The 16,233-nt window shown below is 36.0% G+C and overlaps 1 protein-coding gene across 4 annotated transcripts in view; it reads left to right on the forward strand.

Annotated features, from left to right (window-relative positions):
• Positions 1-16,233, forward strand: part of TOPAZ1 (testis and ovary specific TOPAZ 1) — a 72,239-nt gene that overhangs the window by 29,499 nt on the left and 26,507 nt on the right. For all 4 annotated transcript variants that reach the window (XM_047771420.1, XM_047771429.1, XM_047771446.1 and 1 more), the window contains 4 exons: positions 1,160-1,223; positions 13,145-13,296; positions 13,502-13,594; positions 15,686-15,801. In XM_047771420.1, the coding sequence (XP_047627376.1) occupies positions 1,160-1,223; positions 13,145-13,296; positions 13,502-13,594; positions 15,686-15,801 (425 nt within the window). The remainder of the gene's footprint in view (positions 1-1,159; positions 1,224-13,144; positions 13,297-13,501; positions 13,595-15,685; positions 15,802-16,233) is intronic.

Below are 16,233 nucleotides of genomic sequence, written 5' to 3' on the forward strand. Positions count from 1 at the left end.
TTCTGTAAATAGCTAAATAGTTTGCCTGTATTCTGGAGGATTGTCTTTTTCTTATCCATCCCAAGAATTCTTTGTATATTCTGGATACAGATTCTTTGTTGGATATATATTTATATTGTAAATGCCTTTTACTACTTTACAAGTTGTCTTTTAATGCTCTCAAAATTATCTTTTGATAAGAATTATTAATCTTCATATAGACCAATTTTGTCATTTTTTTCCTTTTAAAAGTGTTGACATTTTACATGCTGTTGAAGAAATCTTTGACAAGATCATGAAAATGTTGTTATGTTTTTCCTTTAAAAGTTTTGTCTTGGGGAGTTCCCATCGTGGCGCAGTGGTTAACGAATCCGACTAGGAACCATGAGGTTGCGGGTTCGGTCCCTGCCCTTGCTCAGTGGGTTAACGATCCGGTGTTGTCGTGAGCTGTGGTGTAGCTTGCAGACGCGGCTCGGATCCCGCGTTGCTGTGGCTCTGGCGGAGGCCGGTGGCTACAGCTTCGATTCAACCCCTAGCCTGGGAACCTCCATATGCCGTGGGAGCGGCCCAAGAAATAGCAACAACAACAACAATAACAACAACAACAACAACAAAAGTTTTGTCTTATCTTTTATATTGAGAACTGTAAGCCATCTAGAATTGATTTTTATTTAGGATGTGAGAGGAAGGTCAGATACATATTTTTTCCAGGTTAATCTCCACGAAACCCAACACCCTCCTTTCCCTGATTGCACTGCAGTATCACCATGTCATAAATGGGCTGATTGTGAATGAGTGGGTCTTTTTTTAGGCTCTCTGTTCTAATCCATTGGTCAATGTGTTTATCCTTGTACCAGTAAAAGATTATTTTTTCAAAGATCTAAATCAGTTTTTTTAATTATAATATTCAAAGATTTCCTTCCTCTCCCAAGATTGACCAGAGTCAAGATTGCTTGCTAATCTTGACTCTGTTGCCTTGACTGTTTCTTTGACAGAGCTTCTCTAAATAAGGTTTTTGTAATGAGTTGAGTATGCATTTAAAAGCCTAACTAACCTAACATCAGCTTCTTTATTCCATTGCTTTTAATTCATTTAAAAAATAGCAACAGATAGGACTTAAATTTGAGTAGTTTTTATAAAATATTAAATGGTAGTTTTACATTTTTTGTGACTTTTATAGGTTTGCATGGACGTGCTTAAGAAGTATATAAGTATCAACGAGTTGTGTTTGCTACAACGTGCAGGTATGGGACAGTGGAATGATTACTATAAATTCATTAATGTAAATGTTTCAAACAGTGTGCTGTTGTCTTATAGTTTGACAGTAAATCAAGAACTTTTAAGTATGAGAACTGAATGCCTTAGAGTTGCTCTGTTGGTATCAGAAAAGATTAACAGTAAGTGTGGCATTTTGGTTAATAAAAAAATTACAGTCCACCTAACACTATCTAATTCCTTTAACATACAGGAATATTTTCATGTCATAGAAATTTTATTTACAGGTGTAAGACAGAAAAAAGGATGTTGTTAATTGGTTTAAAATTCGTTCTAAAGGGATTTTTCACAAATTGGATCTTACCTACTTCTTTACTGTTCTCCTTTTACATTTATCCCTTGTAGCCGACACACCATCCATCATTCTGTGCAGGTCCCTAAACCAACCAGGCTGTGTTATAATAGAGAAGGCACTGTTCTCTCCACCCCGGATGCCTTTCTTTTATTCCCCTTTCCCACTGCAAAGACCTATTCATCTTCCAAAGCTTAGTCATAGAAAATATAATTATCTCCTCTATTAGGCCCTTATCTGACTCCACAACCTCATCCCCTTCTCTGCTCCCATCTCCCCTTACTACATTATGAACCCAAGAGGAAGTGACCAAGCTTTATATTCGTCACTCTGACACAGCCACCAAGACCACATAGTATGGTGGTAATAGAGCACTTTAGCTTCATATCCATCTGCTTAAAATCTGATTTAGCTAAAAACAAAATCTCTGACAAGCTTCTTTGGGTGATAATATCATCTCCCCAAAGGATTAGAGGGAGCATCTGAAGAAACTGGTAGTCTGGATTTAATCCAACTGTAACAAGGATGAAGTAGTTAAGGTAGAAGTAATAGCCGATATAGAGAATATACCTGTCACTTGAGGGGTTGTGATAGTCAAGGAGGAGAAGCTACAAATGGTTAGATGTGGATAAACATTTACATTCCAGAAATAATTCCATAATATGAGATGTAGAAGAAAAAAGGATGACATGGGAAAATTGCAGACTACCCAAAATGTAATTCTGGTTGTGTGACTGTGAAATATGGGAACAGGAAAAATATATGTGAATTAGTTTTTAAACAAAAAATACATAAAACAAAAATAAAAACCTGTAGTGAAGAATAAATGCTGGAACTTGGCAAGAACCTATGTAAATTATGTTTGATGTGAAAATAGAAACTTAGATCAGTGAAACAGATAGATAGCTCATAATAAAGTCAGCATTATGTATAAAGAAGTTTAGTGTTTGAAAGGACCATTGGGTTTGAGAAGGAAGACTCATTTTATGAATGATGATAGAATAACTGGATAGCAACTCAGAAAGAGAAACTCTTAATACCACTGGTATAAATGTAGATCTAACTGCTTAGACTCTACAGAGGGACCTCAGGGACCACCTAGTTCACAAGAGGAAGTACTGAGAGAATGGGACTCCCATTCATTTTTACCTGTTTTATATTTGAATTTTCACATAAAACTCTTTTTCCAGAAGTTTTATGACTAAAAACGTTGCGAAAAACTACTGCTTAGCGTACATGAAAATGAATCAATATGTATATTAGAAATTCAATAGAAAAAAACAAGATTTTCTATCAGATTTTTTTTTGAAAGTTGATCATTTTTGTGGTTTAAAGTAATCAAAGGAAGCATAAAAATATAAAAATATGAATTTGATTATGTAAATTTAAACTGAAAAAACTATTGACTTCAAGCATTTTAAATTTACCATTGGTGGACTTTCAATTGTGGCTCAGTGGAAACAAACCTGACTAATATCCATGAGGATGCGGGTTCAATCCCTGGACCCACTCAGTGGTTTAAGGATCCAGTGTTGTCATGAGCTGTGGTGTAGGTCACAGACACAGCTCAGATCTAGCATTGCTTTGGCTGTGGTGTAGACTGGCAGCTGTAGCTCCAATTTGACCGCTAGCCTGGGAACTTCCTTATGCCATGGGTGTGGCCCTAAGAAAAAAAGCAAAAAAAAAATTGTCATTGATGATATATATATACACAATGTATTAGAGTTTTTAAGAATAACAAGAGTTTAGTCTGCTATTTACAGAGGCATCAACATTATTTTCCCTGTGAGAATTAGAAATATCTAAAGAGGAAAATCCAGTGTTACTGGTTCACCAAAATTGTGTACTCCTAAATAAATAGAGGAGTAAAAGTACCCAATTCTAATAAGTTATTGAGGTGGCATTATGGATTAACAAAGCTTTTTTAAAAAACAGCATAGTAAGATGGCAGAGTAGGTGGCATCAGGAATTTGTCTCCCCACCTAGACAGCAGTTGTACCAGCAAAACCTGTCTAATATGATTACTGGAGTCTCTTGAAAGCTTGCAACTTCCAAAGGAAGACTTGAACAGTAAATTGTGATTAATTTCAGTCAGTTTCAGCTCTTAGCACAGTAGCAACTACCCAACCTTTAGTGCCGCCATGTGGCAGACAACTGTGCGTGACTTTTTAGAGCAACCTGCACACAGCTTGTGGGAGCCAGAGTGAGCAAAAAAGACCTCGTCATCTCAACATCAGGTATATGTGCTCTGATTACTGACTGCTGCTTCTGCTACTTCTGATCACAGAGGTACATCGTTGTTGCAGTTACCCTCATTGTTGCAGGCCCCTCCCTCTCTTGCTTAAGTGACTTACAGAGGACTAAAAGGGCTAGCATCGTTTTTCCCCTCCTCTTCATTTTCTCTTTTTTGCCTTTTGGGAGCCAAACATTAAAGATAAGACATTACAAAACAACTGCATATTCAGGGAATATTTTTAAGAGACCAAATGTACCAAGGAAATGCTCAGAAAAGACCTGAGAAGATCTTAAATTTATTCTTCAGGCTGATCCTCCCTATAGACAGTCTACAACAGTCAAAAAAACCAAAAGAAATAAAAAGAATAACAAAACCCAGCAAACCCTGGGAAAGGAAGAGACTCTGAGGTACAGAGTTACCACATTATTGCATTAAATGCCCACTTTTCAAACAGAAAGTCATATGATATGCAAAGGAATGAGAAAAATATGGCCCATTCAAAGAAAAAAAATAGCAGAAACTACTCTTGTAAAAAAGATCTGATGGCACCTGTATTAGACAATGATTTTAAAACAGCTGTCTTTTTTTTTTTTTTTTTGTCCTTTTAGGGCTGTACCTGCGATATATGGAAATTCCCAGGATGGGAGTCAAATCAGAGCTGTAGATGCTGGCCTACACAGCCACACCAACTGTGGATCCCAGCTGAGTCTGCAGCCTTCACCACAGCTCACGGCATCACTGGATCCCCGACCCACTGAGCAAAGCCAGGGATCAAACCTGGTTCCTCATGGATACTAGTTGGATTTGTTTCTGCTGCTCCACAAGGGGAACTCCCTTAAAACAGCTGTCTTAAAGGTCTTTAAGAACAAAGGAAGATGTGGGGAAAGTCAGGGAAACAATGTGTGAACAAAATGGAAATATCAACGTGATTAGGAAACCTAAAAAAAAAAAATTCTGGAGTTGAAAAATACAGTAACTGAAATGAAAACCTCACTAGAGGGATTCAAAGACAGATTCGAGCAGGCAAAAGAATCAGTGAATTTGAGGATAAAACAATGAAAATTATCAGGTCTGAGGAGCAGAGAGAAGAAAGTTTGAAGAAAAGTCAACACAGCTTGAGGGACCTATGGTACACCTTGAAACTGAACACATTGCAGAAGTCTCAAAGGAGAAGAGAGAAAGGGACAATATTTGAACAAATAATGACTGAAAATATCCCAAAGTTAATGAAAGTTATGAATGTAAACATCCAAGAAGCTCAACAAACTCTAAGATGAACTTGAAGAGACCCACACCAAGACACATTTTAATCAAACTGTCAAAAGCTAGAGACAAAGGGAGTATCTTGAAAGCAGCCATAGAAGAGCAAATTTTCACAAAGGATCCTTAATAAGATTATAAGCAGATCTCTCATCAGAAACTTTGGAGACTAGATGGCAGTAGGCTAATATATTCAAAGTGCTAAAAGAAAATATCTATCAACCAAGAATCCTATATCTAGCAAAACTGTCCTTCAAAACTGATGGAAAAATTAAGACATCCCCAGATAAATGAAAGCTGATAGGGTTCATTTCATTTAGACCTGCCCTTCAAGAAATGCTCAAAGGAGGCCTGCAAGGTGAAATGAAAGGACATGAGACAGTAACTTAAGATCATATGAGGAAATAAGGATCTCAATAAAGGTAAATGCTTAGGTAGTTATAAAAGCTAGTGTTATTGTAACAGTGGTTTGTAACTGCCCTTTTTGTTTTCTGCATGATTTAAGAAACTAATACCTATAAAGAAAAATATGTTAACTAGTGTAAGAACTAATACTATTATAAATTTGATTGATAACACCAGTTTTCTTTTCTATGTTAGAGACAGTAACACAACAATAGTGGGGGACTTTGATTCCCCATTTATAACAGTGGATAGACGATCCAGACAGAAATTTAACAAGGAACCACAAGCCTTAAATGATGCATTAGACCCAGATGGACTTAACAGTTTTACAGAACATTCCATCCAAAAGCAGCAGAATACACATTCTTCTCAAGTGCACATGGACCGTTTTCTAGGATAGATCATTTTCTGGGCCACAAATCAAGCATCGGTAAAGTTAAGAAAGTTGAAATCATATCAGCCATCTTTTCTGACCACATTGCTATAAGACTAGAAATCAATGACATGAAAAAAACTGCAGAAAAAAACACAAACATGTGGAGACTAAACAATATGCTACTGAAGAAGTGGATCACTGAAGAAATCAAAGAGGAAATTAAAAAATACTTAGAAACAAATAGTAACAAAGATACAACAACCCCAAACCTATGGGATACAACAAAAGCTGTTCAAGAGGGAAGTTTATATAGCAACAGAAGCCACCTCAGGAAACAAGATAAATCACAAACAACAAAATATTAGCAAACCAAATCCAGAAATACATTTAAAGGATCATACACCCTGATCAAGTGGGACTTATCCCAAGGATACAAGGATTTTTCAGTATCTGCAAATCAGTCAGTGTGATATATCACATTAACAAAAAATTGATGTAAAAAATTGATGTAATTGATGTAAAAAAATATGATCAATAGATGCAGAAAAAGCTGACAAAATCCAACAGCCATTTCTGATTTAAAAAAAAAAAAAACCTTCCAGAAAGTGGGCATAGGGGGAACCTACCACAACATAATAAAGACCATATATGACCCCCACAACTAATATAATTCTCAGTGGTGAAAAGCTGAATGAATTCCCGCAAAGATCAGGGAACAAGACAAGGATGTCCACTTTTGCCAGTTTTATTGAATGTAGTTTTGGAAATCCTAGCCACAGCAATCAGAGAAGAAAAAGAAAAGGAATCCAAATTGGAAAGGAAGAAGTAAAACTATCACTATTTGCAGATCACATGATACTGTACCTAGAAAACCCTAAAGATGCTACCAGAAAACTGTTAGAGCTCATCAACGAATTTGGTAAAATTGTAGGATACAAAATTAACACACAGAAATCAATTGCATTTCTGTATACTAACAATGAAAGATCTTCTAGAAAGAGATTAGGTAAACAGTCCCATTTACCATCACATCAAAAAGAATAAAATACCTAGGAATAAACCTACTTAAAGAGACAAAAGACCTGAACTTTGAAAACTCTAAGATGCTGATGAAAGAAATCAAAGTTGATACAAAATAGATGGAAAGGTATTCCATGTTCATGGATTGGAAGAATCAGTATTGTCACAATGACTCTACTACCCAAGGCAGTCTTCACATTCAACACAATCCTATCAAATTTCCCAGAACCAGATTAAAAATGTTTTAAATGTGTATGGAAATACAAAAGACCCCAAGTAGTCAAAGCAATACTGAGAAGGAAAAGTGGAGCTGCAGGATTCAGGCTCCTACACTTCATACTCTACTATAAATCTACAGTAATCAAAGTAGTATGGCACTGGCACAAAAACAAATATAGATCAATGGAACAGGACAGAAAACCAAGAAATAAAGCCATGCACTTATGATCAACTAATCTACAACAAAGGCAAGAATATACAATGGGGAAAGGACAGTCTCTTCAATAAGTGGTGCTGGGAAAACTGGACAGCTACATGTAAAAGAATGAAATTAGAACCCTCTCTAACACCATACACAAAAATAAATTCAGAATTGATTAAAGACCTGAATATAAGACTGGATACTATGAAACTCTTATAGGAAACCATAGGCCGAACACTGTGACATAAATCACAGCAATATCTTCTCAGCTCTTCCTCCTAGAGTATTGAAAATAAAAGCAAAAATAAGCAAATGAGATCTAATTAAACTTAAAAGTTTCTGCATAGCAAAGGAAACCCTAAACAAAATGAAAAGACAACCCACTGAATAGGAGCAAATATTTGCAAATGAAGCCACTGACAAGGGATTAATCTCCAAAATATATAAACACCTCCTGCAGCTTGATATCAAAAAAACAAACAGCCCAATCAAAAAATGGGCAGAAAATTTAAATAGACATTCTCTAAAGACATAGAGATACAAAAAATAAGAAGCATGAGAAGATGCTCAACATTGCTAATTATTAGAGAAATGCAAATCAAAACTATAATGAGGTACCACCCTACACCAGCCAGAATGACCATCATCAAAAGTCTGCAAATAATAAATGCTGGAGAGGGTGCAGAGAAAAGGGAACCTCTTACACTGTTGGTGGGAGTGTAAATTGGTGCAACCACTATGGAAAACAGCATGGAGGTACTTCAGAAAACTAAAAATAGGACTACCATATGACCCAGCAATCCCACTCCTGGGCATTTACCTGGAGAAAACCATAATTCAAAAAGATACCTACACCCCAATGTTCATTGCAATACTATTTACAATAATCAAAACATGGAATGGACCTATGTCCTCTGACAGAGGAATGGATAAAGATGTGGTACGTGTATACAATGGAATATTACTCAGCCATAAAAAAGAATGAAATGCCGTTTGCAGCAAACATGGATGGACCTAGAGATTGTCACACTAAGTAAAGTTAGTGAAAGACAGCATATGATATCTCTTATTTGTGGAATCTAGAAAAAAGATACAACAGAAACAGACTCACAGACTTTGAAAAACTTATGGTTAGCAAATGGGACAGGTAAAGGGGAGACAGGTGGCTGAGGGTTGGGATTGGCATATGCATACTGAGGTATATGGAATGATTGATCAATGGGGACCTGCTGTGTAGCATAGAGAACTCTACCCAGTATTCTGTGATACTCTCAGGGGGGAAAGAATCTGAAAGAGACTGGATGTGTATACATGTATAACTGAATTGCTTTGTTGTACAACCAAAATTATCACCATTGTAAATCAACTTTACTTCAATAAAACTTCAAAAAATGAAAAATAAATAATTGTTGGTTAATATTTGGGATCACACAATATATTAAAATGTAATTTGTGACCTCAACAACTGAAAGGAGTAGGAATGGAGATGTAAAGAAGCAAAATTTTTGTATATTATTGAAGGTAAGCTGGTATAAATTTGAATTGGACTGTTATGATTTTAGGATGTTAAATGCAACCCCATGGTAGTATCAAATAGCTATAGACAAGGAAATGAAAAAGGAGTTTAAACTTTCACTCAAAAAATCAGCTTAACACAGGAGTTCCCATTGTGGCTCAATGGATTAAGAGCCAGACATAGTGTCTGCAAGGATGTGGGTTTAAGCCCTGACCTCACTCAGTGGCTTAAGGATCTGCTGACACTGTAAGCTGTGGCATAGGTTACAGATGCAGCTCAGATCCCATGTTGCTGTGGCTATGGTGTAGGCTGGCAGCTGCAGCTCCACTTCAACCCTTAGCCAAAGAACTTCCATATGCCATAGGTGTAGCCTTGGGGTGGGGGGAGAAAAATCACCTAAACACAGAGCAAAACAGGAAATGAGAGACAAAAAACTGTAAGACATAGAAGACAAATAACAAAAACAAAAGTAACTCCTTCCTTATCAGTAATTACTTTTAAAGTAAATGGATTAAGCTCTCCATTCAAAAGACAGGTTACCAGAATGAATAAAAACACATTATAAAACTATATGATGTCTACAAAATATTCACTTTAGATCCAGAGACACAAATAGATTGAAAGTGAAAGGATGCAAAAAGATACTCTATACAAATAGTAACCAAGAGAGAACAGGAGTGTCTATACTAATATTAGACAGAATAGACTTTAAATCAAGAAAGTTTGCAAGAGATAAAGGACAAAATATATAGTAATAAAAGATTCAGTATAGCAGCATTATGAAAATTTATTACCTACTGACAGACCATCAAAATATATAAAGCAAAAACTTACAGAATTAACGAGAGAAATAAGCAGTTCATAGTTGGAGACATCAGTACCCTACTCACCATGATGGATAGAACAACCAGATAGATGTTAAGTAGAGAAATAAAGATCTCAACACAATAGTATACCCCCTAGATCTAACACAGATACACAACACTCTACCCAACAACAGAAACATACACATTCTTCTCCAGAGCACATGGGGCATCTTCCAGGATAGACAATATGTTAGGCCACAAATTAAGTCTCAATAGATTTTAAAGGACAGACATTTTACTAAGTGTCTTCTCTGATTCCAACAGGATGGAATTAGAAACCAGTAACAGAAGGAAAATAGGAAAATTAACAAAATTGTGGAAATTGAACAGCATATTTTTAAACCAGTGGATCAAAGAAGAAATAAGGGAAATCAGAAAATACTTTGAGACAAATGAAAATGAAACACAACATTCAAAAACTTATGGGATGAGTGAAAGTGGTGCTTAAGAGGGAAATTTCTTTCTATAAATGTTCATGTTAGGAGTTGCCGTGGCTGTGGCATAGGCCAGCAGCTGTAGCTCCAATTTGACCCCTATCCTGGGAACTTCCATATGCTGCAGGTGCGGCCCTAGAAAACAAAACGAAACAAAAAACCAAAAAAAAAAATGTTCTGATAAAGAGAAGCCTTGCACCTATTAGCTTCACTGGTGAGTTCTGCCAGACATTTAAAGAACTAGTATCAATCCTCAAGCTTTTCCCAAAAATTCAAGAGAAAGGAATTGTTGCTAACTCATTCTATAAGGTTGAATCTACCATTGCCCTGATACCAATGCCAAAGAGCTAGAGAAAACTACAGATCAGTATCTTTTATGAATATTGATAGAAAAATAATCAACAAAACACCAGCAGATTGAACTCTGCAGTATATAGGAAGGACCATAGACTATGACCAAATGGATTTATTCTTAGAATTCAAGGATCGTTCAACATAAAAAAGTCATTCAGAGTGATACACCACATAAACAGAATGAATGGGGAAAAAAAAACACATGATCATCTTAATTGATGCAGAAAAGTCATTTGACAAAATTGAACACCCTTTCATGATAGAAACACTTTAAAAACTAGGAGTAAAAGGAAACTACCTCAACATTTTAAAAGCCATATCTGAAAACACCACAGCAAACACCATATTAAATGGCAAAAGCTTGAAAGCTTTTCCTCTAAGATAAGGAACAAGGCAAGGATGCCCACTTTCACCACTTGTATTCAACATAGAAATGAAAGTTCTAGACAGAACAACTAGACAAAGCAAAAAGGTAAAATACGTTCATTTTGGAAAGGAAGAATTATCTGTTTGCAGATGATCTTATATGTAGAAAACCCTAAAGATTCTGAAAAAAAAAATCTCAGGTAATAAGTGAGTCAGGTAGAAGGATACAAAGTCAACATGCAAAAATCATTTACATTTCTATACACTGAACAATTTGAAAATGAAATTACAAAAATAATTTTGTAATTCCTCAAAAAGAATACAGTCATTAAGAATTAACCAAGGAACTGAAAGACTTGTACAATGAACTCTACAAAACACTGTTGTAAGTAATTAAAGAAGACAAATTAATGGAAATGCATTTCATGTTCACAGATTGGAAAACTTAATATTTTTTAAATGTCATTACTAATCAAAGTGATCTGCAGATTCAGTGCAATTCCTGTCAAAATTCCAGTAACCGAGTAGAAATGGAAAAACTCATCCTGAAATTCATGGTATATCAAGGGATCCCAAAATAATCTTGAAAATCAATCTTGAAAAAAGAAACTAGAGGATTGTCTGACTTAAAAATTTACTACAAAGCTGTAGTAACCAAAACTGTGGTAGTGGTTTGAAGTCAGACATATGAGCCAATGGATTAGAATCAAGAGCTTAGATGGGGAGTTCCCATTGTGGCTCAGCAGTAACAAACCCAACTAGTGTCCATGAGGACATGGGTTCGATCCCTGGCCTGGCTTAGTGGGTTAAGGATCTGACATTGCTGACAGCTGTGGTATAGGTCGCAGACGAAGCTTGGTTCCCATATTGCTGTGGCTGTGGTATGGGCCAGCAGCTACAGCTCTGATTCAACCCCTAGCCTGGGAACTGCATGTGCTGCAGGATGGGCCCTAAAAAACAAAATGAAAGGCCCGGATATAAACCCCCACATATATGGTCACATGATTTTTGACAAGGATACCACAGTCATTCAGTGGGGAAAGGATGGATTTTTTTTTTCAACAGTGTTGGGAAATCTGAATATCTACATGCAAAAGAATAAAAATGGGCTCTTATCTGACACTATATACAAAAATTAATTCAAAATAGATTAAAGACCTTAATGTAAGACCTACAACAATAAAACTCGAGAAGAAAGCATGAGGACAAAAGCATTACAGCATTTGGCAGTGATTTCTTAGGTATGACACTAAAGACAGGCAACAAAAAAAACAGATTGAACTTTATGAAAATTTTGAAATTTTGTATTTTAAAAATCAATATCAGCAATATAAAACAGCAGCCCACAGAACGGGAGAAAATATTTATGTTATATATCTCATAAGGGATTGATATCCAGAATATATAGAGATCCCTAAAATTCAACAATAGCAACAAAAACCTGATTCAAAATAAAGTGCTTGAAGAGATATTTTGCCAAAGAAGATACACAAATGAATAACAAGCACATATAAAGACGCCGAACATCATCAATCCTTAAGGAAATGCAAATCAAACTGCGTTGAGATAACCACCTCCCACCCTTTAGGACAACTGTTGAAAAAACAAAACAAGAAGTGTTAGAATGTAGAGAAATTGAAACCCTGTGCACTGTGGGTAGGAATGTAAAATAGTACAGACATTTTAGGAAAACAACATGACAATTCCTCAGAAAATTTAAAATAGAATTACTATATGATACAGCAATTCTTCTCAGATATATACTCAAAAGAATTGACAGCAGGGTCTCAAAAGATATTTGTACACTCATGTTTATACCAGCATTGTTCACAGTAGCTAAAAAGTGAAACAACCCAAGTGTCCATTAAAGAGCTACTTTCTCAAAGGAAATTAATCAGTGTTATAATTTTTAATAAAATGTTTGTATTATAAGCTGGAATAAAAAATATCCCAGGGAGTCATCATGTAGGTTGGGTTAAAACAGCAAGAAGGGGTATGTGCCAAAATAGTCTGTACCCACTCCTAAATAGGCCACTACCCAGAGTCTCCCTGGGAGTGTAGCTCCCTAGAGTTCATAATGAGACCCTGATGTATGAAGCAGTTTGGCCCTATTTTTTGTGGATAGAACATTAGTTAGCTCCCAGTCTAGTGCCAAACATGCTTGGTTGACATGCTGTTACCATTAACTTTTAATTTATTTTCAAGTATTTCTGATACTGGGAATGTATACCTTTTAAGAAAATGAATTTATACTATTTGATCTTTAAATATAGGAGAGTTGTCTAACTTAGGAAAGACAAATATCTTAAAAGCAGCAGATAACTTTATATTTCTTCGTTTTCAGTAAACATGTTTATGGAATACTACAGAAATTTTCCTCCGGGTATGCACTTTGATTTACAGGTGCTAAATGACCTTTTAAATTCTTTACTCAAACACTGTTTATTGAAAGAAGTATTTCAGGTAGTGAACCTCAGCATAATGATTAAAATGCTGGTAAGTAACCTGAAAATACATCTTTCTAATATCTGAAGTTAATTTCTTTGTTATATTTCTTCTTTGTATACCTTAGCAGTTAAATTTCTGTTTGTTGAATGCTTGCTAGAGAACACTTGTGTTTTTTAGAATAAACGAATTTGAGAAACTTAAGGTGTACTGAAAGAAGACATGAAAATGAGTGTAATTTTTTTGTTTTATCCAGCCTGCTCTGAAAATATTACTAAAAATATTTGAGCATGTAGCAACTATGAAATTAAGGAATGCTGTACCTGCTCTAATTGATATCTTTTGCAAGGTATGATTTTATTTTATCCCTTTTATTTTTTGATAATGAATAAACAAAACAGAAATGATTTCTGCTTACACATGCACCGCACAGCATATGGAAGTTCCTGGGCAAGGGATTGAATTTGAGCTGCAGTTGCAGCAAAGCTGGATCCTTTAACCCACTGCGCTGGGTGGGATTGAACCTATGCCTTGGCAGCAACTGGAGCCACTGGATTCAGATTCTTAACCCACTGCGCTACAAGGGGAACTCCTGCCTACACTCTCTTTTTTTTTTTTTTTTTTGTCTTTTTGCCATTTCCTGGGCTGCTCCTGCAGCATATGGAGGTTCTCAGGCTAGGGGTCCAGTCATAGCTGCAGCCACCGGCCTACGCCAGAGCCACACCAACGCGGGATCCGAGCCACGTCTGCAACCTACACCACAGCTCACAGCAACGCCGAATCCCCAACCCACTGAGCAAAGCCAGGGATCAAACCCGCAACCTCACGGTTCCAAGCCGGATTCGTCCACCACTGAACCACGACGGGAACTCCCTTACACTCTTAAATTACCTTTTATTCACATTCTTTATGCCAAGGTATTCTTTTTTCAAAAATGTTCTTTTACTCCTGAAGAAGAGTTTATGAACAGACTCCATTGACTGACAGGGCTTCCCCTTAATTAAATAGTTCTAAGCATGGCAGGTGACTTCTTTGAACTAGTCTCATCTCTACTTCTTAAGGATATTTAGAGAAAATTTTCTTTTTCAAAAAGATTTGAGGTCATCTATAAGAAATACACAAATCAGTATATAAATAAAAAATCATTACCAAAGTAGAGGTAATTTTATATTTTCTATTAAACAAAAACAAGAATTTTTATGGCATTTTAACATTATATTAAAATTTTTACCTTTGTTGAATATTTTCTAGTATTTAGTACTACCCAGCCATTCATTTCAGAATAAGCCTAATAACAGGAAAATTACCATTTCCTGCCCATTTTTTTTTTTAGGAAGCAGCATTGAGATCACTCTAGCAGATGAACAAATATTTCAGTGAATACCTCTAGTTCCATATTACAAAACTTGACAAAATTTCTTGCCTAGAAATTTTTGGATCAGAAATTACTCAAACTTGCAGTTACATAGCAAGTGAGTCACAGGAATGAAATGCATGGCATGGGACTATAGTAATAATGTACTATTTTTGTATGGTGACAGATGGTAACTAGACTTATGGTTGTCATTTTGAATATATAGAAATAAATCACCATGTTATGCACCAGAACTAACACAGTGTTGTAGGTCAATTATTCTTCAAAAAAAGCAAACAAACTCATAGTAAAAGAGGTCAGATTTGTGGTTACCAGAGGCAGGGGGGTGGGTGGGGAGTGGGAATTGGATGAAGGCAGTCAAAAGGTACAAACTTCCAGTTAGAAGATAAATAAGTACTTTATATTATGAAACATGATAATTATAATTAACTCTGCTTATGTTAGGTAGGAAAGCTGTTAAGAGAGTAAATCCTAAGAGTTTTCATCACAAGGAAAAAAATTTTTTTCTTTCATTTTGATAAATGTTCACTATAATTATTGTAGTCTTTTCATGATGTATGTTAAGTCAAATCATTATGCTGTATACCTTAAACTTACACAGTGCTTTATATCCGTTATGGCTCAAACTGGAAGATAGATAAACTTAAAAATTTTTTAAATTAGTGAACACCTATAGTAGTTGTAGAAAACCTCAATTCGATACTTCGCAGAAATTTTTCCATCAGGGATACTGTATAACCACCAGTGCTGTACTTGGAAACAAAAGAGTAAGTACCAAAGAAGAGGAACAACTGATAACTTGTTGAGATAACTTGGATTACAGGAAGAATATCCAAGTTTGAATTGAAAAGTATTATTTTCCTTTTTGCATTAAATCCCTAAAGTAAGGTGTCTTATTATAGTTCCCAAATATTTAAAAATATGCTTCAAATTTTTGAAATGAATTTTGATTCTATTTGTCTCCATGTTTCATTTCTTCCATTAGTCTCTCAGTTTTTTCACACACATTGGTCTCAATTCTTTCATATTTTTGTAAGAACAACTACTTTTTTCCTTCTGCTACAGCTTGTTGAAGCTGGGATGGTACTGGACCCAGAATACTTTAACTATATTGTTAAGCTTTTATACCAAGTACAAGCTTCCAAGCAAGAAATAACTGCAGTTCTGGAAATGAAATCCAGGTAAGAAACATCATTGTAATAAGACTGAAATACATGTAATTTGGTGTGAAGACTCAATAAAGATAAAGGTGAAGCACTTATCATTGCTCGTATGCCCAAATATCTGGATAGTTTCCCACAGTAAGCCCTTCTCCCTCTCTTGGCTGTGGCCTAGTCACATTGTCATCACCTGCCTCAAGCCAGCCCTCCTGGCCCACCTCACCAAGTCTTTTTTCAGTACCTAATTTCATCTCAGTGCCTGGCAGATCAGATGTAAAAATATGCTGCCAGCCTATACCACAGCCACAGCAATGTCCAGTCCAAGCCGCCTCTGTGACCTGTGCCACAGCTCACGGCAACGCCAGATCCTTAACCCACTGAGCAAGGCCAGGGAGGGATCAAACCTGCGTCCTCATGGATACTAACTAGTCAGATTCGTTTCTGCTGAGCCAC

The sequence above is a fragment of the Phacochoerus africanus genome, chromosome 1 (genome assembly GCF_016906955.1).
Source record: "Phacochoerus africanus isolate WHEZ1 chromosome 1, ROS_Pafr_v1, whole genome shotgun sequence".
Lineage (NCBI taxonomy): Eukaryota > Metazoa > Chordata > Mammalia > Artiodactyla > Suidae > Phacochoerus > Phacochoerus africanus.